The 27624-nt window shown below is 39.7% G+C and overlaps 2 protein-coding genes across 17 annotated transcripts in view; one reads left to right on the forward strand and one right to left on the reverse strand.

The window, feature by feature from the left end:
* Positions 1-24: 24 nt before the first annotated feature.
* On the reverse strand, positions 25-13869 carry brms1la (BRMS1 like transcriptional repressor a). Of its 12 annotated transcripts, XM_061844824.1 has the most exons (9): positions 13735-13869; positions 11155-11312; positions 10988-11078; positions 10769-10896; positions 10614-10693; positions 2890-2986; positions 1911-2000; positions 1729-1793; positions 28-1650 (listed from the first exon to the last, which is right to left on the reverse strand). In XM_061844824.1, the coding sequence occupies exons 1-9, from the start codon at positions 13851-13853 to the stop codon at positions 1552-1554; spliced, it is 927 nt and encodes a 308-aa protein (XP_061700808.1). In that variant the 5' UTR covers positions 13854-13869; the 3' UTR covers positions 28-1551. The 12 variants fall into 12 exon arrangements, with proteins under 12 accessions (XP_061700806.1, XP_061700807.1, XP_061700809.1 ...); XM_061844822.1 differs by having other exon boundaries at positions 25-1650; positions 10614-10896; XM_061844823.1 differs by having other exon boundaries at positions 25-1650; positions 10614-10896; positions 11155-11309; positions 13735-13867.
* A 113-nt stretch (positions 13870-13982) lies between these two features.
* ralgapa1 (Ral GTPase activating protein catalytic subunit alpha 1) overlaps positions 13983-27624 on the forward strand; it is a 122799-nt gene continuing 109157 nt past the window's right edge. For all 5 annotated transcript variants that reach the window (XM_061844807.1, XM_061844810.1, XM_061844812.1 and 2 more), the window contains exons 1-6: positions 13983-14121; positions 20998-21108; positions 21259-21308; positions 25529-25586; positions 25705-25748; positions 25953-26130. In XM_061844807.1, coding sequence (XP_061700791.1) covers positions 14016-14121; positions 20998-21108; positions 21259-21308; positions 25529-25586; positions 25705-25748; positions 25953-26130 — 547 coding nt within the window. In that variant the 5' untranslated portion in view covers positions 13983-14015. The remainder of the gene's footprint in view (positions 14122-20997; positions 21109-21258; positions 21309-25528; positions 25587-25704; positions 25749-25952; positions 26131-27624) is intronic.

Consider the following 27624-nt stretch of genomic DNA (forward strand, 5'->3'; position numbering starts at 1 on the left):
TGAATCAGCAAACATCATATTGAACTCTGTAAAATTAATTTTATTCAAAAATAATTTTAAAAAAATCCATCCTCAAGAACACTTTGCTTTTGCATGCATTTACTGTGCGGGAGGAAAAAAATCCCTTTGCCAACTACATTAGCATCAAAAAGCAATTTACAAAAAGGATTTTGAATGTCAGTTTGTTTATCATCCATTCCAAATTAATCGGTTACTTTCACCCAACAGTTTTTGTTCATCATGGATGCAATGAGGATTGAATGAAAAACAAAAAAAAATGCTCATCCTTATGTTTGCAGATTCACAGCAGCTGGTTAAGATGGAAGCACGTTTATATTTTAAGCAATTAAATACAGAGTACAATAACATTTGGTGTTTTTGTTCTTTGCTGTTAAAAATACTCCAATTTTTTTTTTTTTTACCAAATCCATTTTCTTTTCTAGGGAGTGATTTGAGTGGCTTTTGTAATAAAAGATATTAGGAAAACACAAGGACTCGAACTCAAAGATATGCCATCAACAAAGTCAATTTTCTACATCAACTGAAATAGTGCATTTTTTTTTCTTAAAAAATAAATTGGGAATGTCTGCTAACTTCAAACTAAATGTGAAATTGGAGTGCAGTTCAATGTCCTTGTAAATAATCATGCAAAACTCACAAAAATATGAAACTAAGAACTTGACACAAAGGTACAGGCAATAATAACTGTAATGACCCCCAAACTGTACAGACAATTGACAAAAACAAAATTAAATCCAATTAAATTAATTTGATCAATATCAAATAAAACAATAACAGACAATAATAATACCAATTTCCCTGCATAATAGTTACAAGCCTTCCTATGAGGAAAAATTGTTCACAGAGGCTGTTTCAGACTGTGTAATACTCGTAGTTTGTGCTCTGTAAAAAAACATACTGTAGAGAAAAAAAGATGTCACGCTGCTGGCTTGTCCTGAAATTCCAGTAAGAATGAGTCACATGTGCACGCTTTTGACATTTGTCGCCTTTTTGCATCCGTATTTTTGATGGCAGCAGCTCCAGTGTGGAAAATAAATAGCAATTTGAATTTTCTAAATCTAGTTACCAAAACGAGGTGAAGCTTTCTTTTCTCTTTTGTTTTTAAGCAAAGGTGAAGCAGTTGGGTGTCAATCCTGTACAACGCCACACCAACGCTTCCACGTCTAGACAAGAAACATTGTCTTGTAATTTGGTTTTAGAATATATCCTGGAAAAGTGTCAGATATCGGTCACCTCCAAATCAGCTCAGTCCAAACGACTGAAAGATTATTCTGTTGTGTTATCTTGTCGTTTTGCAATGAAAGCATGAATTTTCTTTTACATCTGTTCTGTCATCTTCTACAGTATATGAAAGTGGGGGGAAAAAAAAACAAGATTCACAAGATTAATCTCAGGTTGCAAAGGTATCAGACGTTTCATATTGTTGTCTGATTTAAAGGGTGTCTTGAGCATTCCCCGTCAGAGGCTGAATGAATCCATTTTAAACATCAGGCCGCGTGTTTTCACGTGATGCTGTTGTGTTGCCATGTCTCAGCAGTTGAGAATGGGTCGGCTTCTGTCCGGTCTGAACGGGAAAGCGGACGTGTCGGACTCCACCTTCCCTCTGTGGGGGCCGAGGCTGGCGACAGCCTGGGTGACAACACATGCATGCAAAACTTGAAAAAAAAAACCCACTTCATTAAGGTAATACTGACTCTTAATGCTCACCTTTCTGATCGCTGTCCAGTCCTCCAGGATGTCCAAGTCGGGAAGCATGTAGACTATATAAGGCCGTATGAAGGGTTAAGTACTGTATAATACACAGCGGTCATAAGCAATTTTCTAGAAGCAGTAAAAGAAGAAATGTATCATTGCCCATAACAACAGATGCATTAACACCCAAAAGATATCAGACACTACTGAAGGTCGTCTCCTTCTCTTCTCCGGACTAAAAGGATCTCTTCTTTTCTTCCTTCCGGATAGCTCGTCATGCCACAGCTCTGATGGGAAGCACGCAGAGAACATTTTATGCCATTGAATGCTGCTGCTGTTTCTTTCCGATCACTGGAACCTCTTCTGAAAGGTACACGACCATTTGTTCTAGGGTACTGGTTCAACTGATTTGTTCCAATTTTGAATCAAGTTTGCTTTTCACAGGAAACTGAATTCCAGAATATAACAAGTCCTCTCACTCTGTATATGGGAACCTTGAGTTCCATTCCTATGGGGGCAACATAACTTGTTTTGTACAAAAGTCAGAAGATGCCATGGTCACTAACTTAAACTCATGCAGCAGTATAGTCATAAGTACAGTTAATATTTGCATATACTCACAACGACGGCGTAAATATAAAACACATGCAAACCCTAAACAATAGCAGTAAGAGTATATTAAATTTTCAATATTTCATTATATTAAATACTGTTTTGCTGTAAAATAAACAGCAGCTTCCCCCCAAAATAAGTCATTTTGATTGTCTCAAGAGGCTATGTGCGCAGTCATGACTGCCATGTGTCGTCTGATTGGTCAATTGGGAGTCAAAAAATTCCACCTGCAAAGCTGCAATAGTTGTCTTCAGTTCTAAATTATTTATTGAATGTTGTTAAAACAAAAGGTGATGTAACATTTGATTGGCGCAACAGGCATCCAAAACAGAAGTTGAAAATGGAGTCTAAAAATACGGACACGCAAGAATGAAAAAATATAAGTAGCAAACAGCTTGTCGATCATTGTAACGGAGTAAAAGCATTCGCATAAATACTTAAGTAAAAGTAAAACGTGCGGCGCATTTAAAGTACTCTGACCAGTACAGTTTATGGAAAATGTTACTCGGGTAAACGTACTCTCCACCTCTGCTGATGAGGAGACCCTTACATACTACACATTACCTGATGTTATATCAATGCTGTGTCTGTCTTCCTCCAGTCTTCTTATTTTCTCTTCCAGTTCACTTTGAACCGTATCAAACAACAACAGTTTCTCACTCTGTGCACAAACACACCAAATCAGACTTAGACCAAAAAACAAGTTATTGAAATGTGTTTTCATTGAATTACTTGGCGACACGCTGGGCGACTGGTTAGTACAAAGTCAATTCCAATGAAGTTGGGATGTTGTGTTCAACACCCTTGCTTATCTCAGCACAACAATGCCAAACCACATTCTGCACGTGTTACAACAGTGTGGCTTCGGGTACGAGACTGGATTGCAGGACGTGTCTCTCATTGAAAACGTGTGGCACATTATGAAGTGTAAAATATGACAATGGAGACGCCGGACTGTTGAACAGCTGAAGTTGTAAATCAAACAAGAATGAGAAAAAATTCCACCCACAAAGCTAATGTCAGTTAATGTCTTCAGTTCCCAATTATTTACTGAATGTTGTTAATACAAAACGTGATGTAACACAGTGGTAAACATGAGACTGTCCCAGCTTTTTTGGAATGTGTTGCAGCCATAAATTCATGATTATTTGCTAAAAACAATAAAGTTTATCAATGTGAACATTCAATATCTTGTCCTTCAAGTGTATTCAATTCCACATAGGTTGGACACGATTTGCAAATCAGTGTACAGCATTCTGGTTTTATTTAACACAACGTCCCAACTTCATTGGAATTGGGTTTGTACATCTGCCTCACAGATGTAAAGGCTGCGGTTCAAATCCCAGCCCTGAGTGTTTGAAGTTTGCACGCCCTCCCCGTGCCTGGGTGTGTGTTTTTTTTTTCCTGGCCACTCTGGTTTCCTCCCACATCCCAAAAACATGCATGGTAGATTGATTTGAGACTTTGAATTAGAGATGAAAGTGGATTTCCGTGAAAATTCCTGAAAATACGTGAGCACTAGGGGGGTCCAGGTGTATGCCCCCCCGGGAAATTTAAAAAAAAAAACAACTCTGGTGCATTCTGGCGATATCTGTTGACAAAATTCAGACAAAAATCCTGACCAAAAAAAAAAATGGGCAGAAGATCCCCAAGGGCCAAGTCCAGATATTTTTGCCCCCCATCCCCCTATCACTAGATGGCACAAAATCACATTTGTCATTAAAATATGCTTAAAATATGCCATCTTATCTCAAGACAAATTAATGAAGTGAACTATTCAGTAAAAGACATCTAATTGTCCTTTTCCCCACATTATACATATTATAGTATAGCTATAGAATATACATGAAAATATATCCTAGAATTTCTACATCGTACAGCAAAACATGTTAAAGAAGTTGATCTGTAGTAATTACTATTAACGTTTACTATTAACGTCTCAAACTTATGTCGCGTTGAACTGATACACTCGACCACATTGCTCACTATCTTAGATACAGATCTAGTAATACTAATAGTATAATCTTTTATATATATATATATATATATATATATATATATATATATATATATATATATGTATATACACACACACATTTGAAAAATGTACGGGTGTGGTCAGTCATGCTCGCAGATAAAGTTGCTGGTGTGATTAGGGATGGCCTTAAAATACTTACTGGATTAATATAACATAACTGTAAATTAAAAATAAAATAAACAAATACATAACTAAAATAGAAAACTAAAACTTCAAACGCAGAAATGATCATTTCCAATTTCAACTGATATTAGTAGAACATGATATAAAACGGTATTTAAAATTTTTCATCAATAAAAATTCTTGATCTGACAAGCTTTATCTGAATAAAAGTTAAATGCACTGGCCAGTCAAGAAATAAACACGAACGGTCTGTACTCGCAATGTTTTGAAGATGCTGAAAGTTTAGTTCAACATAATCGGCGTTCGTGGAAACAAACTAGCGATACATTGGAATAAACGTTCCTGTCGGCAATCATGACATATTGTTGGAAATCCGGAGGACTTTCATCATTGTTGAATGCAAATGATTCTTTGTTTCTATGTGCCCTGCTATTGGCTGGCGACCAGTGCGACCCCACCTCCTGCCTGAAGAAAGCTGGGATAGGCTCCAGCACAACTACGACCCTTGTGAATATAACCGGTACTGAAATGGATGGATGGGTTATTTTCATATTTAACAATTTTTAAAACATCAAACGTAGCTTTATTTTCCCCCATGCCGTCTTGTTTTTTTATGTGGGTAAATGCCTTCCATAAAGAAACAACCATTCTTTAAGTCTTATTTCAGAAAGGTTATTGATGATGACATTTTTTAGGCATTCATAGTAAAATAAATCCTTATTGACAAAGCAAATGGTGGTGGCTCACTGAAATACATTTATTGCAAATTGGTGAATAATGGTAAAAAATAACTCACAATCACACCTAAGGGGGACCACACTGGAGCGCCGTAGTTGAGGACGAACCTTCCGATGGCTTTGTATGTCACGGTGAGCGTCTTGGCACTCGGGCCCCCGTTTGAGCCGGAGATGGCTTTGAGTATGTTGGTTCATTGGTTGACACGCTTGGCCGTGTACTTAGCGGGAGGACCGAAGGTGAGCATGGTGTCCAGTACAACGCCCAGGATTTTTGGGCAGTTGACAGTAGGGATCGACAGGTTATTGATTTTGATTGGTAGGTTCGTCAGAAATTCGCCCGTGAAAGTGGTGAACAGAGTGGCCGTATTGTTTTCGACTGACAGACGGAGTTCACTTTCGACCAGGAATTGATGTGTCAAGGTAGTTGTTCACATGCTCACAGGTGGCATTAATGTTGCTGTCGGATGCATAGATCGAGATGTCGTCAGCACACGACGTGACAGCGATATCGGCAGGCGCCGTGGGGATTTTTGACATACATAGATTGAACAGGAGTGGGGATAGAATATCACCCTGAGCCACGCCCATTCGTATCCGCCGGGAGCGTGAGCGACAGTTTCTGAATTCCACGAAAGACGACCGTTCGCTTGATATGGTTTGGTACCGTGGTGCCAAGAAGGTCGTTGGTGAGTTGGGCAATGTTGACGACGTCGAACGCCTTCGATAGGTCAAGGGCCACCTGTTCTTTTGCACGGTTTCTTGCAGCTGAAGTCGTTCATGATAGCCGACGTTATTTGATGGAGTGCAGTGATGGTGCTGCACTGTTTCCTGAATCCATGTTGATGATCGGCCAACGGTACGTATTCCACCAATGTTGGCAAGAGGAGGGATTCCAGTAGTTGGTGATTCGGCGGAGCACAGGAGGTTCCGTGCAAGACGTTTCATTGTAGTCGGCTGGGATGGGCAGGCCACGTGACGAACTGTTTGGCTACTTTGTCCGCACACTTGGTGTTATCGTGGCACGCTGAGCCGTGGGAGAATATCGCCTTGTTTTTGGGTGGCTTGGAGCCGCTGCTGAGGGTTTTAACGTCTCGCCATAGGCGGTTAGCGGCGGTTTTCAGGTCGCACCTGGACACGTGTCGAGCCACTTGGCTTCTCGATGTTGTTTGACCAGTTTGGTGATTTCACGACTCATTTCAGGCAGCTGTGGGTCGGCAGGATTGGTTCACCTCAGCTCGGCACGTTCGTTGGCGAGGAGGGCAGCCGACATTGAAAAGGCGGGTCTGATGTTTTTGATCCTGCTACGGGGCACGTAACGTTTCGACGCCGTTTTGATGATTGCTCGGAAGTTTCTTTCGCCCTCGATGACAGAGGTGGGTGGTGTATCTTGGCTACCTCGTAGTCGACGTAGGTGGTAAGGGTCAGCCCACCTGGCATTTTTGAAGTTGATGAACGTGCGTTCTTCTGCGGGTAATTTGACGTATTTACAGTCTACGGTGAGCAGGATGGGTAGGTGATCGGATCCAAGAGCGGCCATCATGCTCCATGAGGTAGACGCCAGGAGGGAGGGATTGGCGCGGGTGACATCGGGCGACCTCTGGCAGGTGGCAATTACATGGGTTGCACAGGGCTCATTTAGGATCCCGAAGTCCGATTGTTCGATTGACTCGAGCACAGATTCACCGTGGGCGTCGTTACCAATGATAGAGTGCTATGCATCTCTATGGGCATTTAGATCACCCATGACCAGCGTGTCGCCCCCGACCAGGAGTGGGTTTGATGTTGGGAACGTATCCAGGTGGACACGAGGAGGAGGTAGGAACGTACGTGTTGATCAGGTAAAGGTCTTCGCGTTCGACATGCACAGCAATCCCGAGTGTCTCGAGATACAAATTGTTGCCCGGGGTGTCCAGAACTCGGAATTGGATTGAATTATGAATGAGAAAAGTGAGGCTGCCTCTGCCATCTCGGGGGCGATCACGACGTTTGATGGTAAAGTCGTCGCGTCGAGCCAGTTTCGATCAGTACGATAGCTTCGTTTCCTGCAGGGCAATGATGATGACGTCGTGATTTTAGGCAAAACAAACGATGTTGTGGAGTTTGTTGGAGATGCCATAGCCGTTAAGTTGGATCATCCAGGCAGGGGTGCGATTGAGTTGCACTGATGTGGCTGCAGCCGGTGGTGGGTGGGCACAGCATGGACCTTGGAAGTCATCCAGGTAGTCCTTGGTAGATTTTAAGTTCGAACATTTGAGGTGGAGCCATTCGTCGCAGGACACACATTGGACGGAGGTGTGGGCACTCGTGACAGGGCGGTGGCACACCGGGCAGATCCATGGCCCTGGATTTGGGTGGATATCGCCAGCCATTAGAAGGATCATACGGAGCAGCCCGGGTTGCTCCACTGGCCAAGAAACAGCTAAACAGTAGCGATTGCTTGGAGGATTCAACGATCGTTGGCCGGGCTGGGTTGGCCCGGGACGGTTCTGGCACTCTGAGCCCAGGGTTGTGAGAACCGTGCAAAAGCCTATCCTCGCTATCTTTGGGGAGAAGGCCGGTTACACCCTGAATTTGTTGACACCCAGGGCAAACCAGTCGTTCACTGTGCCATCAAATAATGTTATCAGTAAAATTTATTCATTTTTTCAAAGGAAATTCAGTGGGTTATGAATTTATTATTATTGATCAAACTATATGAAAATGAACCTTATAGTTGGGTCTGCAACCACTATATCTTGGTTCATTGTTTGCGTCCCACCTATATTTCAGATTTTCAAAGGGAAAGTTTGCAACTTTCATAAAAAACTAATTTCCCATATTTGTTTAAGTGGTACATTAATAAAATGATCTACGGGGAAAATCAGCCCTTGGCTGGCCCCATCTTCTACCTTTTATTTGAGTTTTAAGAAACCACTGTCCCCAAGGAAGAACAATCAAGCTGATACAGAAGATGTAACCAATGAGGTGGCCAACATTGGCCCTGCACTCTCAGGCACACTTAGAGTTACATATCGTCTGAATTTAAGCGATTCCTGTTATGATTCTGTTTGCTCATTTGGATTCCGGTTCCAAACGAATCTCGATTCTGAATCTTTTAGGGGTTAGGGTCCAAAAAGTTTGCATGGTTTCAATAAAGGCTGTCCAAATCATGAACATTAATTTTCTGAGCAGCTCACAGCATAGACTAAAATTAACATTTGAGTTGAGGTTCTTTATAACCAGTATCAATATCAAACCAAGGAACTAAAAGGTAATGTGTGTGGAACTAAGTTAATTGACCTGTTTATTACTCAATCTTTCAGCTAAAAGTTAAATATAGCATTGTTAAAATTTCAGACTGTTTTATGTTGTCAAAATTTTAACATGACTTCCTCTTGAAAGTTTTTTAGTCTTTTACGTTGAAGGGGGTGGCACGGTGCAGCAGCTGGAAAAGCGTTGGCCTCACAGTTCTGAGGACCCGGGTTTGATCCCGGCCCTTCCTGTGTGGAGTTTGCATGTTCTCCCCATGCCTGCGTGGGTTTTTTCCAGGCACTCTGGTTTCCTCTCACATCCAAAAAATATGCAACATTAATTGGAATTGCCTCTAAATTGCCCGTAGGTGTGATTGTGAGTGCGGTTGTTTGTCTATTTGTGCCCTGCAATTGGCTGGCAACTGGTTCAGTGTGTACCCCCCCTCTTGCCTGTTGACAGCTGGGATAGGCTCCAGAACTCCCGTGACCCTTGTGAGGATAAGCGGCTATGATAATGGATGGATGTTGAAGGGTATGCAATGGAACTCAGCATTTTGGCATGGAAAAAAACTTTACACAGCATTATACATAGATATAGGGGGAAATTAAAGAAACTTTAACATTTTATAAACGTTTGCTGCCATCTAGAAGTTATGAAAAAGCTGTACACTTTCATTCCAATATGTCAATGTCTCCTAGAGTTTATGAAAAACTTTCCTTCTAGTGTACTGCTCCCACTTTATGATAAAGTTACACTTTCATTCAAAAATGACTGCACATATGTATAAATTGTGCTTATAAGTTTACATAACCAAGCTGAATTTGTGATTTTTTTTTTTTTATTATGACTGATGACTGAATAACAACCACATTCATTTCTTGAGAGTTTTAGTTTGTTTAATGATCATGCTTTACTGCAATGTTTTACAGCTAATTTTAATCCCATTAAATGTGCTTCACCTGGCCCTCAACATTTTCCTTAAAGAATTGTAAATATTTTACAAATTATGCCTGGGTAATCAAATAAATGAGCACAACCGTTTACTTTCTCATACATTTCTCTCTAATGCAAAGAAAGTATTACATGTTCAAATAAAGTCCTTAATTCAGAATAATTATTTGAAAAATGAACAAAATACAGATAATACTTAATGTTTTGATCACATGGGTGGACGCTAAATCATGCACTGTAAAAATGCATTATACATAGGTAGAAGTGTTTTCCGGAATGTTGAGGTCAACTTTGGGAGTACATATTATACATGGGTTCAACATTATACACAAGAAATTATGGTAATGAGTTTGTCATTGGGGGTAATTTGTTTGATTTGTGCCAAATTTTGGTGAATAGTTTTTGAACTATAAATTAAAGATTTAGTTTTTTTGGGTGGTGATTTTTGCTTAAATAGGCAGCAGAGTGTTAACTGTTATGTTTAAGAATAAAAAAATGTTCCCTGTCAATTGACTTTCGGTCATGCTCAACATGTATTTCGTACGTGGGCGGCTTCAACAACCAGAACACAGGCTTGATACAATATTTGTATTATTATTATTTTATCATGTGTTTCTCTTAAAATGTTTGTGAAAATGTTTCCATTATTGAAATTATAAAATTAATGGGATAATGGGATTATCCATCCATTTCGTAGTCCTTATTAGAGCAATGGTTGAGATGGACCTTATCTCAGATGAATTTGGGCGAGAGGAGACTCTGGACTGGTCCAAAATAAAAGTATTGACACTCATATTCACACCTATGTCATTTCAGAGTCTACAATGGACCTAAAAAGCACGTTTTGGGAACGTAAGACACTTTAGACTAGACAGAGAAAACCCACGTCAGCATGGACAGAACAACACCAAACTCAAACCAGGGACCTCTCGACTGTGAGGCACACTCAGCGTGCCGCCATAACACGATTATTGTTGTTTTTTGTCAGAAACGCAGCCTCTGTTCACTGAAAATATATGCAATGCTATGTATGCTATGTGCATATTCTTGGGGGAAAAAAGGCATTAGATATTATTTGGGACTTTATTTTTTTAGTATTTTGGACATTGTGATTAGTATTAGTAATTTGAACATATGTGAATGAAAGATTTTAGAGCAGAGAGGAAATGGAAAGGCGATACAAAGTGTGAGAGTGTTGCGGCTCTAACCTCCCAGTGCTGGCATGCAGCCTGGATCTCACACTTGTACTTATTCTTCACAGACTCCAAGCACAACTCCTTGTAGATGCCTGACAAAAACAGGGGTTTGGAATGTGAACGCAGGCGCCAGGGCATAGATCGATTTTGTGACACGTTAAGATTACCTGCCACCTTGGTGCGAACCTGCATGTTCTCCAGCAGCACGGCCAGAGGATCTAAATATTCTGCTGCACGACCGGCCTCCACTTCTGCCAGCTTGCTGTTGACCTGAGTGAGACGTTCCCGATACAGCCTGCACACGGAAAAATATTTATTTTTCACACGCTGTTTTTTATGTTCAAATAAATGGGGCAAATATCAGCCTTAAAAAAAAAAATTCTCACTGGTCTTTGAGATCAGTAAACTGTTTCTCTAGATTTGACATTTCATCCAAACACTCCATCCTTCTTCGCTCACAATCCTCTTCATCCATTTCTAAGACATCCAAAAGTCATATAAATGCACACATTTGTATTTGTTGTCAATACACAACTCCTCCTGACATTCTGACCGGAGCTGTCTCCATCTTCGGAGACAGACGATGTTTCAGAATCCTCCTCCTCTGAACTGGATCCTTCTTGATCATGATCCTCCACCTCCATGTCCTCTGCTGTGCTCTCCTTCTTTTCACGGTCACGGTGCACTGGCATGGCAGCAAAAATTACTCTGCTAGATTGGAAGAAATTTTCCTCTTCATTAGAAACACAATTTCCTGTTCCGTGGCTAACATGTCCTGTTGCATTTAATATGACCCTTTTCCATTTTTGCTTCAACTCATTTGAAGAAACAATAACAAGGCACGTTATTAAATTAAAAAATTGGAAGCTGTTTTCTTTATATTCAACTGAATCGGATTTTGGGCACATGAATTTAGCGGAGGTCCACCAAATTCCCATTCTTCTGAAATATTGAATTCTATTCAATTCCAATTTAATTTTCTGTGGTTTTGACAAAGATGAATATGTTCCTCTATTTCAGCACCGAAAATCCCAGGTTCATAGGATATGAAGAGGATAGAAAACTACATGGTGGTGATTCACAATTTTTATTCTTGTTTTCTGTTAAGTTTGAAGTAAAGATGATGATGCAGTTGCTCTTATTTTGACCCAGAAAATGAGATGACTCGAGCGGACACCAATGAGAAATCTTAATATGGTCTATTTAAATATTATACAGTGCTGTGAAAAAGTATTCACCCACTTACTGATTTCTGTTCTTTTTGTTTTATCTTAATATGGGCTATTTAAATATTATACAGTGCTGTGAAAAAGTATTCACCCACTTCCTGATTTGTGTTCTTTTTTTTTTTTTTACACACACGAATGTTTCAAATCATCAAACCAATTTTAATATGAATCAGAGACAACCCAAGGAAATACAAAATGCAGTTTTCAAATGACAATTCAATTTACTAGGGCACAAAAACATTTCAAATCTTTCTGACCATCTGTGAAAAAGTAATTACCCTCTGAATCTCTTTGGGGCAGTCTCTTTCTTATGGTAGAGTCATGAACATCGACCTTAACTGAGACCAGCAAGGGCTACAGGTCTTTAGATGTTGTTCGAGGTTCTTTTGTGACCTCCCGGATGATTAGTTGTTGTTGACTCTGCGTAATTTTATTTGGTCGTCCACTCATGGGAAGGTTTTCCAGTGTTCCCAGTTTTCACCATTTGTGGATAATGGCTTTGACAGTGGTTCGCCGGACCCCAAAAGCCTGGGAAATGGCTTTGTAACCTATTCCAGACTGATGGATTTCAGTCACTCATTTTCCCTCATTTCTTCTTGAATTTCTTTGGATTGTGGCATGATGCATTGGTTTTTGAGATCGTGTAGCCTGCTTCACATTCTCTGAAAGATTCAATTTCAGTGATTTATCAATTCAACAAGTAAGGTTTGTGTGGCTTGTGAAATTGAACTCACCTTTCTGAAATGTGTTATTAGTGAAAGTAACTTTGTGATTGAACTAGGGAGGCAATTCATTTTTTGCAGAGGGTCTGAAAGGTTTGGATTTTTTTTGTGCCTTAATAAATAGATTTATAATTTGAAAACTGCATTCTCTGAGTGCATCAAAATTGGTTGATTTTAAACCTTTGGTTTTTGATAGATATGCAAAAACAACTTTTTTCACACCACTGTATTTCCATCTCAAATAACACTAAACATTCGTGGATTTTTCTACCTAAGAGTGAAGGTTTTGATAATACATTTCCCACCGATTTACGTAGTGTGATTTCTGGGACAGAAAACCTGGGCCGATTTGCGACATAAAAAGGTGGGATAAAATCCTTTATCCTTATTGTATTATTACAAACTAAGGCTCGTTCTATCCGTGTACCAATCATTTGTATAATCATATTATCTATTCTGACGTTTAGATATTTCGAACATTTTTACAAAACACGATCAATAAAGTAATACTAATTTTACAAAGTGATTTTGTCCCTCGTGTTATTTGACTTGAAATCTCGCAATATGTGGCTGACAAAAGATTAACACTGCAACATATCGCGATGTTAGCATTTTAGCTACATAACAGCAAAAGAAAGACGAGTTCCTGAGGAAGGTCTAACGAAAATCTCAGTACAAAATTAGGAGTCACAAACATATATACCGTTGGAGGTTTGTTTCAGCACTATAACTTTTCTTGGAAAAAATGCCCAAACATACATTTCCTACCCATCACTTCTGCTTCAGAGCCAGAGAAATGCTAAAAACAAATTTCTGTGGCATAAACTAAAAAATGATGGGATCTGTAGTTTTCTAAACAATGTCAGCAACGCTTTGAAGCCCTCCAATGACTGGCATAGTCACTACATTACCCAGAAATAAACACAGGGCGGTCGAAAGGCGTTGTTTGAGTGCCTGAAAATCACATTTTTTGGGGGGTCTCCCACATCGAAGTAAAATTTGTTGCATTCCCTTGCAATACACACCCACGCATCTACAATAAAACAATCCTTATCATTGAGTGTATACCGGATAAATGTATCTCGTATCCATTATTTTGTTTCCCTCCCTTCTCCGAGCGCCATGATGTTTTCCTATAGTGAGGAGCCGTTATTGCTAGCTTAGTTTAGTAGCTACACGAACCTTGAGGCTGCAGTCTGAGATGCAATGGATGGATGCTCTACCCAGTGCGATCCGCCAACTATGAATCTTACTGTCAATAAACGGCGTCCATTTGGACATAGTTTTCTAATAGTGCGCATCAGTGCTAAAATTGAAGCGCAGTGTGAGCAATTGCGTTAGGCGGGAGACATTCGGTTGTTATTTGCAGATTAATGCTAGCCGAAGCCGTCTAAATAGCTGCGTTTGAGAGCTAGCACTTCCTCGCTGTCTAAAATTGACTCTTCGAGTCTTCAGCCTCAGGAATGTTTTCCAAAAAGCCTCATGGGGACGTTAGAAAATCAACACAGAAAGTGTTGGATCCAAAGAAGGACGTCTTAACGAGGCTCAAACATCTCAGAATAGTCATAGGTAAGTTAAATATCCTTATTGACCTGCGAACGTTCACTACTACGTGAGTCTTGGAATGTCATAGGTAAACTAAATAAATAAACAGTAAATACTGTCTACCTGTTAAGATTGTTTATAAGGGTTATCACAATTATTTTATTTTTTAAGCATCAAGTCACCAGTTCAATCTAGTAGTGTTGAAACCAGAACTCTTTCATCAGGGTGTCGTTATTGTGTAAACATTTATAATTGTAACGTGTATCTTAGAATAAATTACGGGGAAAATATTTGTCAGTAGAGTTTGAAGACACTGTCTATCATTTTTAAAAGTACTATATAGTAGTCACATCCACATTTCAGTAACATCTGATGATAAGAGGAAATTATGTATGTGTGTGTCACTGTGGCGCAGCTGTCGAACGTTGGCCTCACAGGAGGACTGGGGTTCAAATCCAAGCCCTGCCTCTGTGGAGTTGGTATGTTCTCCCCGTACCTGTGTGGGTTTTCTCCGGCCACTCCTGTTTCCTCCCACATCGCAAAAACATGCATTAATTAATTCTAAATTGCCCCTAGGTGTGATTGTGAGTCCGGCTGTTTGTCTCTATGTGCCCTGCGATTGGCTGGCAACCAGTTCAGGGTGTACCCTGCCTCGTGGCCGTTGACAGCTAGGATAGGCTCCAGCACTCCCGTGACCCTTGTGACGATATGAGCGGCTAAGAAAATGGATGGATGGATGTTTTGTTGTTTGCAGCGTAAAATGCAACAAATGTGTCTGTTGTTGGCACTGTAAAATGCAACAAATGAAAGTGGTCTGTTTAAGGGTGCGTCTGGCTTCAGTACCATGTGTAATTATTTCATTGCTGCTTGCAATAACAAGTCATAAGGTGACTTGTTTGGAAGGATTGGAAGCTTCGGTAGACTGAAACAGGAATATAGTAGTTGATGGTGTATATGATAGCCTGGTAAGGGCACTAGTGTTTCCCACATGTATGGACACACCCTCAACATGCATGAGATGAAAACAACCTCTAGTATTTCCTCTTGTGTACTGTACAGAAGCCCAATTTCCTCTTTCCATTGTTAAGTCTCTCTGGACAAAGGGGTGTGACTCCTTGCTGTTAAAGGAACACAAAGACCACATAACATCCACACTCTTACACATTCAAGTTCTTCAAAATGAAGCCCCAAACAGCTGAAAAATAGTCACATCTGTGGAAAAATCACAGTGCCACACATCATGTGTGCAGCAAAATTCACACAGTAACAATAAGGTGTGGCACATTCTAACAGCAGGCAGGTTTAGACAGAATATTCATGAAGGAGTCTGAGTTCACGTTGTTAATGTTGGTACAGTCGTCATAGAGAAGATCACATTGACCACCCACAAAATCTGATCCTTTTGGCATACTTGCCTTTGAATTAGAGTTATTAGGTTGAACTTTTACGCCCTCCACAATGTTAAACAGTTCCCAGATGCCTTAAAAAGTTTATGGAATGCTTTCACCCAAATGACCCCAAGGATCAAGAAGTTTAGGCAATTTTACACATTCAGTTTTCTCTCTTGCTGAAAATGCATGTTTAGGAATGGGAGACCTGTCTCATGCCCCCAACATACTATTGACCCAATTGTGAGTATGGATCATTGTTAAGATGATGACTAGTTTTTGTGCAAATGGTGGCCAGAATTTGAACACCAAGTCTAAAAACGTTACTGTGAACTGTAAAGCAGACCAGTGTGTCCCAACAAAATGGTGCTGATTCTGTTTTCCCTTGTGGAGGAAGCATTTTATCACCAAGCCACCTACCAGTAATTATTATGGCTGCATGATGTTTCTGTATCGTCATCGCAATGTACTTGTGCACAGTACTCCAGGGTTTCTCATATATAAGTTAATTTGTGGCGGGCAGCCACAATTAAATTTTCACCACGACAACAGATTTTGGCTTTTGCTGTGTGGAAATTTTGATGCTATGTGCTACTTTTGTGTGTCTGCCAATAAGTCATACCACCAATTTCTTTTCAGATCCAATACTGAAAATGCAGTCCCTCAAATCATTGAAGTATCAAAAGTATCAGTGTTTGATTTTGAAAATTGATCTTCTGGTTTGGCACGGTAGATGGCAGGTTAGCTCTCCCGCCTCACAGTTCTTAAAACCAGGATTAAAATCCTGGCCTTGGCTGTGTGGAGTTTGCATGTTCTTCCCCAAGCCTTGCGGGTTTTCTACGGGTCTTCCGGTTTCTTCCCACATGCTGAAAAACATACGTCGTAGGTTGATTGGAGACTCTAAACGTGTGAATGTGAAAGCAATGGTTGTTTTTATGTGCCCTGCGATTGATTGGGTGATGACCAGTTCAGGGCATACCCCACCTCTTGCCTGAAGATAGCTGGGAGAGGGTCCAGCATGGCCTCGGGCCTTGTGAGGATATGTTTTCAAAAAGATACCAAGACAAAAATCTTTAACTTCTGAAGACATGTCCTGTGGTCTGGCGAAACCTAAGTGGAGCTGTTTGGTCATATCCTTGGAGTTTCTGTTGGTATTACCATCGTATACTCAACAGCATTTAGGATATTGCATATTAAAACATCTTTATGTTACAGATTTACCCTTTATTACAAACACTACACCCAATTACTTTGATATACCTACTTTATTTTCTGCTTGCACTATTATCTCCAAACGTTAGTATTGCTGCTTCATTTGAACGCTTACAAGGTATACACGTCACGTGTTATATTTAATAATAAAGGGTTTTATTTCAAAACATTGCATAATTGATGTGACATCGTTATTTCTTTTATTTATCTACAAAATACTTAAGTTTACCTCTTCTTCAAAAATTGGTGAGCTAGTTTTGTTGGAAGTCTCAATTTCTCTTAAGCCAGATGCACTGTTGAACCCAGGGGCGAGTTAGATTGTGATCGGTGATCGTCTCGTCTAGTCTTAATCGGCATCGACATCATCCATGGCAAAAGTGGAAAAGCAAGCAAAGCTCAGTTGGAACTGTAGCTCTTTTGGAACCATAGCTCAGTGAAGAGAGCAAGGAGAACGGAAGCGAGTGGAGAAATCAGAAAGAGAGAGGTAGAAATCAAAATGTGAACAGTGCTATTGCAAAACCAAGCAAGCCTTTTAATTGTGTGTGCCCTCACACTTTTTTAATGTGCCCATTACATTCGTTTCTACAGTGCCTTGTGAAAGTATTCGGCGACCTTGAACTTTTCAACCTTTCGTCACATTCCAGGCTTTAAACATAAATATCTAAAATTATTATTTTTTTCTTGTCAAAAATAAAAAACAAGTGGGACACATTCTTGACATGGAACAGAATTTATTGGATATTTCAAACTTTTTTTAACAAATAAAACCTGAAAATGGGGCATGCAATATTATTCGGCCCCCTTGCATTAATACTTTCTAGCGCCACCTTTTTGCTGCAATTACAGCGGCAAGTCGCTTGGAGTATGTCTCCATCAGTTTTGCACACCAAGAGACTGAAATTCTTGCCCACTCTTCCTTGCAAAACAGCTCGAGCTCAGTGAGGTTAGATGGAAAGTGTTTGTGAACAGCAGTCTTCAGCACTGCCCACAGATTCTCGATTGGATTCAGGTCTGGACTTTGACTTGGCCATTCTAACACCTGGATACGTTTATTTGTGAACCATTCCATTGTAGATTTGGCTTTATGTTTTTTTGGATCATTGTCCTGTTGAAAGATAAATCTCCGTTCCAGTCTCAGGTCTTTTGCAGACTGTAAGAGGTTTTCTTCCAGAATGGTCCTGTATTTGGCTCCATTTATCTTCCCATCAATTTTAACCATCTTCCCTGTGCGTGCTGAAGAAAACCAGGCCCAAACCATGAGGCTGCCACCACCATGTTTGACAGTGGGGGTGGTGTGTTCAGGGTGATGAGCTGTGTTGCTTTTACACCAAACATATCGTTTTGCATTGTGGCCAAATCATTGCTTGCACAGTGCTCCTTGAGATGTTTAAAGCTTGGGAAATCTTTTTGTATCCAAATCCAGCTTTGAACTTCTCAACAACAGTATCTCGGACCTGCCTGGTGTGTTCCTTGGTCTTCATGATGCTCTCTGCACTTTAAACAGAACCCTGAGACTATCACAGAGCAAGTGTATTTATACGGAGACTTGATTACACACAGTTGGATTCTATTTATCATCATCAGTCAACACTGGATCATTCAGAGATCCTCACTGAACTTCTGGAGTGAGTTTGCTGCACTGAGTAAAGGGGCCAAATAATATTGCACGCCCCACTTTTCAGTTTTTTTATTTGTTAAAAAAAGTATAAAATATCCAATAGATTGTGTCCCACTTGTTGTTGATTCTTGACAAAAAAAATAATAATTTTATATCTTTATGTTTGAAGTCTGAAATGTGGCGAAAGGTTGAAATGTTCAAGGGGGCCAAATACTTTCTCAAGGCACTGTATGTAGTTTGAGCTCCCGTTGTTTTGATAGCGACCTGACTCCATAATCTGGCCATAATGACCAACGTTACTTCTGGAGGAAAAAGGGGAACCTTGTAGACCTGAGAACACCATACCAACTGTGAAGCATGGAGGTGGCAGCATCATGTTGTGGGGCTTTTTTGCTGCAGCAGGAATTGTAGCTCTTCCTATAATAGACGAAATGAAGAAAGAAGATTAGATCCAGATATTAAGGCAAAAACTGAAGACATAAGTCAAGCCAAGTTGAAACTTGAGTGCAAATGGGACTTCCAAATGGACAATGACACGAAGTATAATGGTTAAAAAGTACCGTGAGGATATAAAAGGCAATGTCAATGGAATGACCATCACAAAGCCCGTATCTAAATCTCAACAAAAATTTGTGGGCAGATCTGAAAAGACGTGAGCAAGGCAACTGACAAACCTGACTCAGTTATCAGAAGGAATAGGCCAAGATTCCAGTAGAGTACTCTCAGAACCTTGTGGAAGGTTACCCAAAACATGTGACCCAAATCATACAGTTCAAAGTAAATGCTACTCACCACTAAGGAAATGTATGTAAACGTTTACGTTTTACCTCAAAGAAAATAATATAAAATCCATCCATCCATTTTATCCTCACAAGGGTTGTGGGAGTGCTTGACAAAATTAAATAATTGTGGTGATCCTGACTGACCTGAAACAGGAGAGATTTAGTCTTGTTTGACTTCAGACAGTGAGACAAACAATGAAATACTCTTTCACAGTGTATATCAACTTCTTGCTTCAACTTTGTATATTTATATTAATGTGTGTGTGTGTGTAATATGAATACAATAAAAGATTAAAAAAAGAAATGAACTGTTTTTTTTTATAGTGAAATTAAACCAGAAGCAACATAAACACTCATAAAAGTTGATTGGAGTACCTACAAGGGGACGTGGTGTAGTCGGTGATGTCAGGACCTTGGAGTCAATTTGGTCGGCGAGTGTTGGCATTTAATGTGTTACTTGCAAGTCTTTTCATCGGTGACTATTTCTCTTGCTTTTTAAAAACGTATTTATTTATTGTTTTACTTCACCATTGCAATGGTGGATCTGAAGCTTCCAGTTTTTGCTTGCAAGACAAATTAAAAAAATTACCCAAGCAAATGGCTGATGACTTGGAAGAAATAGAATATTGGGGCTCTTGAAAGAAGGTACTTGGAAGGTAAATACTGTGCATTGGATTGCTCAATCAACCTTTCCGACTGGTGATCTTCAACTCCGCCCCCCTTAGCTACAGTTTCCATGCCCCACACTCTTCCAAAATGGCGACTGAACATAATAGGTTTGAACTGGGTTCTCTATTGCGTATTTCAGATAATATTGGGGTATGTTTTTTGCCAAATGCGTCGTACTTGTCCAAGAGAATTCTACAGAGAGGTCTCAACTATTCTACGCAAGGATATGTACACGGAATTAAAATTTTGGACGGAGCAGGATGCAATGTCAGAGTTCCAGTGAAACGTTGGCGATCAATGCAAAAAAGTTTGATGCCTCACAAACTTCATATTAAAATCCGACAGAATAAAATAGTGGAATCGTACTGCGCATGTAAAGCAGGGTGAGTACTTTTTACTTGGAAAGATCACGAGTAACATCTTTGTAGTCTTTATAAGTGAGTGGGTGTATTAATTTGATTTGGCTCGCAATGGAACCCAGTGCTGTCTTAAAAGTCACAAATAGGCAAATAGACATTTCACTTGCATGACATCACGCATTTACATATCACAAACCCGACTCATTGGCATAAAGCATTACACACTTCATTCAGCAGGTCAGTGATACACCAACAAAATGAAAGTTGTTCTCCTCCAATGTATAAAGCACTGATAATAATTAAATCAAACTCAGAGAAGATACTTGTCCCTCACTTACCTTCGAAGATACAGCCTTGTGTTTGTTGATATTTTTCACACATAGTTGTACATGAGGTCTTCCGCAAGCTTTCATCCATCGGAGACATTTCGCCAACTGTGTTTTAGTCTTTGGAAAATGAATCAACCGGGCCCCTTGTAAACTTAGCAGGATATCTTTCATCAGAATTGAACATTCCTCAAGCGCATCTGACGAACATTTTCTTCCTAACAGTAACTTTTTGAACGCACGCTACCGACAAACAGTATTGTTTGTGGGACATGGCTGCGGGAGAGCCGGGACAAGCCAGGGGTTAAGACAATGGGGCTATCTGATTGGCTGTTATTGTACGAGTGATTGACATGTCGGAAAGGTCCATTCTGCCAGGTTGCGTGGGATTTATGATTTATGTTACAAATGTTTCAAGCAAATCAACTGAAAATCTGGTATTTATGATGACTAAATATAAGATGACTGTTTCGACTGTTTGGGGGGGTTTCTGTACAAGTCTGTGGTCATTGATTTTTCAGCCTCATTACCTTTTTTATTTTCCAGAAAATGCAGAGCCACCAGAGCTGAAGCAGTTCTTTGACCTGAACTACTCCCATATCTACTATGTTTTCTTTGAGAACTTTGTCACCATTGAGGTTAGCCTCAAGCAAAAGGGTGAGTTAAAATAAATTATCATGATTAAGATGATGTTGATAAAGATGATTATTCTGATTGATACCTTTTTAAAAGATATTTTAATCAGTAATTTTTATTGTGAAATAAAAATTGTCATTAAATAATCATTTTCTTACTCCCCTGTATTAGGTCACAAGTCTCAGAGGGAGGAGTTGGACTCAATTCTCTTCATTTTTGAGGTACAGTACTCAAGTGTTTTGTACTGTATATAGGGCCATCCATGAAAATATTTTGGTTTCCAGTAACAAGAGTAAAAAAAAATGAGTAGGTTGGTTGGCAGGAATTTATGTATATATTTTTTCGCAGAGGTCCATTTCATGATATTCTGCAAACATTTTGGCCCATATACTACCAGTAAATATATTCAGTGTGTTAATGTTGCTTACATTTTAGCTATAAATTATATAAATATTTATTTCTTCACATTTTCAACTTTCCAATAATGATTTGAAATCACTGATGTGCATACCTGGATAACATACGTATTTTCTTCTTTGGATACCGAACTTGGGGATGAGGCGCTGGCTCAGTCGACCTCTTCCAGGACTTTGTTAAAAAGGAGGTGGTTTCCCATTTTTTTTAATGGGAAGGAAAGGTCTTCCTTTACTTGGAAGCTCCCATCATAGTGACAAATACATCCATTTTGGGCCGTTTAGCAGTAGCATTTTTCCTCAAATGAAAAATCACTACCCTAAGATCCGGATCGAACTGTAATAATGTTCCAAAATCATGAGAACATTCCCATTGGATGTCACCGTGCATTTGCCCCAGTCGCAGTGCTTTTATCTCAGACAGCGTGTCATCTCCAAATTCTTCCGGGGCAATTTGTTTGAATGCATCCTGAAGTGTTAAAGAGAGGCTCATCTTTCTCAACTTATTACTCACAGGGAGAAAGTAAAAGCACGCCGTCTGCCATGGTGGTCGATAGCGTGAGGCAGTCGGCGAGAAAATCACTAACTGATTGGTTAATATTTGAGACAGGACCCGGGTTACTTCCGTTGTCCAGACTTACGTCCCCTTTGTGTAAAAAAAAAAAAAAAAAAAAAAAAATGCAGACTACGGCAATTTTATTTCCTTTTCAAAATTTATGGTCGGTCGGGTTATGAGAAACCTAAATATTTTTATGGATGTCCTAACGTTGGGAATGTCTTGCCACATCATGATCCAATATGATTCTTATTCAAAGCAACGATTTGCTTCAATTGCTGATTAGCAATACATCTCAACATACAATGCCCTCCGTAATTATTGGCACCCCTGTTTAAGATGTTATTTAGCTTCTAGTAATTTTTTTTCTTCTAAATAATATGGGAAAAAAAGAGAAAAATCCACCCTTCGATACATTTATTCAATGGGGAAAAAAATCCCACATAAAGAAATAATTATTTGACATCAAATAATGTGTGTCACAATTATTAGCACCCCTGGTGTTAATACTTTGTACAACACCCTTTTGCCAACAAAACAGCACCTAATCTTCTCCTATAATAATGTTTCATAAGATGGGAAAAGACAGAAAGAGGGATCTTTAGCCATTCCTCTTTGCAGAATCTCTCTAAATCATCCAGAGACCTGGTTGCTCTCCTCTTCATTTCACCCCACAGGTTTTCAATGGGATTGAGGTCTGGGGACTGAGATGGGCTTGAGATGTCTTGCTGAAAGACCCAGTGATGACCCATCTTCAGCTTTCGGGGAGAGGGCAACAGATTTTGATTTAAAATGTCCTGGTATTTCAAAGCATTCATGATGCTATGCACCCTAACAAGGTTCCCAGGGACTTTGGAAGTGAAACAGCCCCACAGCATCACTGACCCACCCCCATACTTCACAGTGGGTATGAGGTGCTTTTCAGCATGCGCATCTTTCGTGGCACGCTAGACCCACTTAGAGTGTTTGTTGCCAAAAAGCTCAATCTTGGTCTCATCTGACCAAAGCACACGGTCCCAGTTGAAGCCCCAATACCGCTTGGCGAACTCCAGATGTTTGCATTTATGATTTGAGTGACGAAAGATTTTCTCCGTGCATGCCTCCCAAACAGCTTGTTGGCGTGTAGACAGCGCCTGATGGTTGATTTGGAGACTTTGTGACCCCATGATGCTACCATTTGTTGTAATTCTGTAACACTGAGCTTTGGAGATCTTATGATTTGTTTTACCATCCTTCTCACTGTGCGTGGTGGCAAAATAAACATGGGTCCTCGTCCAGGCTTGTTTACCGCTGTTCCAGTTGTTTTGAACTTCTTAATTATTCCTCTCACAGTGGACTTAATTATTCCTCTCACAATGGATATAGGCAGCTGCAGTTGAGTGGCAATCTTCTTGTAGCCTCTAACTGACCTGTGAAGGTTGACGCACATCTGCCTCACTTGTATACTGTGTTCCTTTGTCTTTCCCATGTTTAAGAATGGATAAGAGAAATGGCCTCTGTGTCATGTCATATTTATACCCCAGGGAAACAGGAAGTGATGAATTACTAATTAAATGTTCCTACATACTCTGGTAAACGTTGTAAACTACTGTAGAAATGACAGAAATGCTTCAAGTATATTTATTTCCTGGGAATTGTTAAGGGTGCCAATAATGTGGAACAGGTGATTTAATGAAAAATTATTATTTTTTAGTCAGGGATGTTTTTATTTCATTCATTTGAGTTGAAGGTTACATTTTCCTAAAATATTCAGTCTGACAGTAGTCTTCTTCAATAAACACTGAAATTATTTTTAGGCTTTTAACACATCTTAACCGGGGGTGCCAATATATATGGAGGGCACTGTATCTATATTACAGGGTTTGCACGCGGCCCTAAAAGTCCCTAAAAACCCCTAAATTTTCGAAGGTGCATTTAGGGGCTCCTAAAAGTCCTTAAAAATTTGCGAAAACCAGTCAAGCCCCTAAAAAGGCCTTAAATTATAAAAAATCCAAGTGAGAACCTCTACCACCAAAATTCTCCCTAAAAAAAAAAATCATCTTTTATTTTAAAAAAAAATAGCGATCCGTCTGGCGTCCAAAACAGCCGGAAATTGTCAATGGAAGTCACCGTGTTGACAACAACTCGCCATCTTTTCGATATTCCATTGTTTGTTTCAGTGAGTAGGCATTTCACTTCGTCTTCGTTACGACGTAGCGTAGTTCTTTCATCGATCCAACTTATATCACGGGGAAGAGCATTTTTCCAGAAGCTTGTGTTGAAAGTAAGGAGTTTGGGAGCTGGGTTCGTCGAGATCCAAAAGATCGGCATATATTTTACTGCCATCTGTGCAAGCAGAGTTACCAGCTTGAAAAGATGGGCGTCAAAGCGCTGGAGTTGCACTGGAAAAACAGGAGACACGCTGATTTGGAGAAGACTCTCTCATCTTCCGTTGGTATGAATCTGTTTCTAAAATATCAAGATAGTGAAGCATCAACTTCAGGCAGTGGTACTAGCAGTGCATGCGCACCTACAGTTGTCCAGCCATTGACTTCAACCAGCCAGAAGTCAGGCTTTATGAACGTAGTTCAATACACGAAGACGGTCTCGTTAAAGGCAGAGAGCGTGTGGACTTTAAAAGTGATCTGCAGCCATTACAGTTACAAATCTTGTGAAAATAATTCTAAAGTGTTTGCAGTCATGTTCCTAGACAGTGACATTGCTAAAAACTACCACTGTGGGGAAAGGAAGACTTCGTACCTGGCTACATTTGGCATCGCTGCCCACTTTTCATCTCTACTGCCTCAAAGCCAAAAAAGCCAGAATAGAGACTGACATATCTACGCTTATTGAGAAGGCTGGCGGGCTGTGTGAGGAGGCAGAAGAAAAGAAGAATCTGAGGTTTATCACTGAGGCCAATGCACTCAGAGGCAGAGCAAAGGACAAGAGAGACACTTTCGCACCTCTGCAGCAACAAATAGAGGAGGCACTGGGTAGCCTCAAGGAGTAGGGGTGCTGAGACAGACATCAGTAGAAGACATTTGTGTATATAGTTGCAATTGTAGTTAGAATCTGTTTTTCTATAGACTGTTATGTGAAGACATTGACAATGGTCATATCAATGAGAACTACCACAAGGGGCGACAGGTGATCACTGTCACAGGTACTGAGATACTGGAACATTTGATGAACCAAGAACGGTTGATGGCACCATTGGGTTAGTCTTTTTTCCTTACTCTTGATTTCCCAAGATGGCCCTAAATTTTTCGTGTCAGCCCTAAATTTTTTCCGTGTCAGCCCTAAATTTTTTGTGTCAGCCCCTAAGAATGCCCTTAAAAATCCCTTAAATTTTTTTGGTCAGACTGAGTATGAACCCTGTATTAGTGTAGTGTAAAATGTCTGTTTTAACTTTAAACGTTTTGACAAATATTACTGTAACTCGTAATTATATTCTGTCTCTTTGGTTTGTTGCTTTTTTATGCTTTTATTCCAGAAAATCCTCCAGCTCCTCCCAGAAAAAATCCAGAGCCGATGGCAATTCCACTCCATCGGTAACAGTACACATATATGTCAACCCTTTACAAAACGTGTTAAAACTGGTCCTATACGTCTATACTTTCCATTTTAATTTTTGAAATATAGTTTATTTGACACGTCTTACTTTTTCAGGACTGATCTTAAAGAAGTTGTTGCACACTGGTAACTCTTTAAAGGTATTTAATTTCTTTGTTCATCCAAAACAAGATTACTTATATTATTTTACTCTTGCTAGTAAATTAAATTAAGTCTCAAATTTAAGAATTAAAGGAAAAATTTTATAGATTTTTAAACTGTATTCATTTTTTAAAATTAAATATACAATACACAATATACACAAATTAGATATACTGTACCACACTTGCTCTTGTGCACTGCAGATCCGTCGAGAAGGTGTCCGCTTGTTCTTGCTCTGGATGCAGGGATTACAGAGTAATGCTCAACACGAGCAACTTTGCATCTTTGCTTGTCTAATTCCTGGCTTCCCTTCTCCACTCTGCCATGGCACTCCACGTACTTTGGACACTCTGATCAACCCACCACTGAGTTTAACTGAGAGTGAGTAGAAGAATTCTGACATAATGATGACTCTTACTGGGGATGTACAGTTTGATTTATCAGAAGGTGATGCAAAATGTACTCCATATGAACAGAGTTAACTTTACTTGCTTGCTTTGGTGCTAGATAGGAATGACCCAAACCAACTTTTTCACTTCTGATCCAATACCGATATTGAGGCTTTGAGTTTTGGCTGATACAGCTATTAATCCAATCCAGTACCACCAATAGTCATGCATGTTTTACTTATTGTGTTTTATGGAATACTTGAAAAGGCTTAAGGCAGAAAATAATGAATCAGCAATACTAGGTATGAAAATAACGACCCCATTTATTATTAACCGTTTGGGTTACATAAAAACTTAAACATCAGAATATACTAGCATTGAATTAAATAAATAAAAATGAGATTATAAAATCCTGAAAAATAGCTTCAATCAAACCAGTAATTTCAACAAATATATTTAAATCATAGCACATAGCTACTGCTTAACTTAAACATAAGCATATGGTACAACAGAATAAGCAAACACAAAAAAACAAAACAATGAACAATCATCCCAATAATTTTTTTTTTAACCACTTGCAGCAGTACACTTTTGAACCTCTATGTATCTGGGATATACTTTTCTTAACAATGTCGTAGTGGATATGAATCGTAGTGAGGCTTGAGCTGATTGTCCTGCCCCCATTTGCGTGTCCATAGGTTGGCGCGCTGTTCCTGCTGTGTGTCTTTACCTCTGAGGGGCACTGGGGTGCACGCAATGCGATACACACTTGGAGTAGCAAAGAAAGAAGAAGTCACAATTGAATATATGTCTGAGAGTATTGTCGTTTTGCTTTTTTGTATGTATTTATACACTGGTTGTGTACCAGTATTCATCATTTTGAAAGATCTGGGGTGGAGCAGAATTTTTTTTTTAAAAACTCCAAGTAGTACAGTAAAAATGGATTGCTGTTAACAAATTTTATCGACATTAGTATGTTCATATTGAAATAGCATTTGGCACAATCAATTGTAGGAAAACATTCATCATGTGTTGTCTGTTTTTCTTAATGCACTTCCGAAGGCATTGATAAAAGTTGGCTTCTACCCTCTCCAACATTGCTCTGTTGGTTTGGGTCACCTGCATGCCAAAAGCTTCCTTCAACTCGTCTAATGTATGGGGGTGACTGCGCAAACACACATGCCCTGTGGTTTCCCCAGGGGTGAAAAAAAAATCACACATGGACCAATCAGGGGAGGAGGGGTCCAAGGAGTGTCAGGAAACCTGGAAATGGGGTGGTCACTGAGTAGATAACAAAGAAAGCCATTGATGTATTGGCCTTGTGGACCATCGCTCCATGCTGCTGAAACCGCACACATCGGATTGGCATTTGTCTTCAGCTCAATTCAGTCTTAAAGTGACACATAGTCATAGTAACACATCAGACAAGAACAAATCAACAGGAATGTTGGAGTGGAAACTAGCTTCTATTAACGCCTTTAGAAAA

The sequence above is a fragment of the Syngnathoides biaculeatus genome, chromosome 15, assembly GCF_019802595.1.
Source record: "Syngnathoides biaculeatus isolate LvHL_M chromosome 15, ASM1980259v1, whole genome shotgun sequence".
In the NCBI taxonomy this organism is placed as follows: Eukaryota; Metazoa; Chordata; class Actinopteri; order Syngnathiformes; family Syngnathidae; genus Syngnathoides; species Syngnathoides biaculeatus.

Excerpts from the sequence above, each read along its gene's own strand:
- brms1la (XM_061844822.1), bottom strand. The coding sequence starts at position 13,853 with ATGCGCACTATTAGAAAACTATGTCCAAATGGACGCCGTTTATTGACA. Across the intron at positions 11,313-13,734 it reads TCTCAGACTGCAGCCTCAAG|CAGAGTAATTTTTGCTGCCA; the intron begins GTTCGTGTAGCT and ends CTTCCAATCTAG. Across the intron at positions 2,987-10,613 it reads CTGCATGCCAGCACTGGGAG|AGTGAGAAACTGTTGTTGTT; the intron begins GTTAGAGCCGCA and ends GTTTGTGCACAG.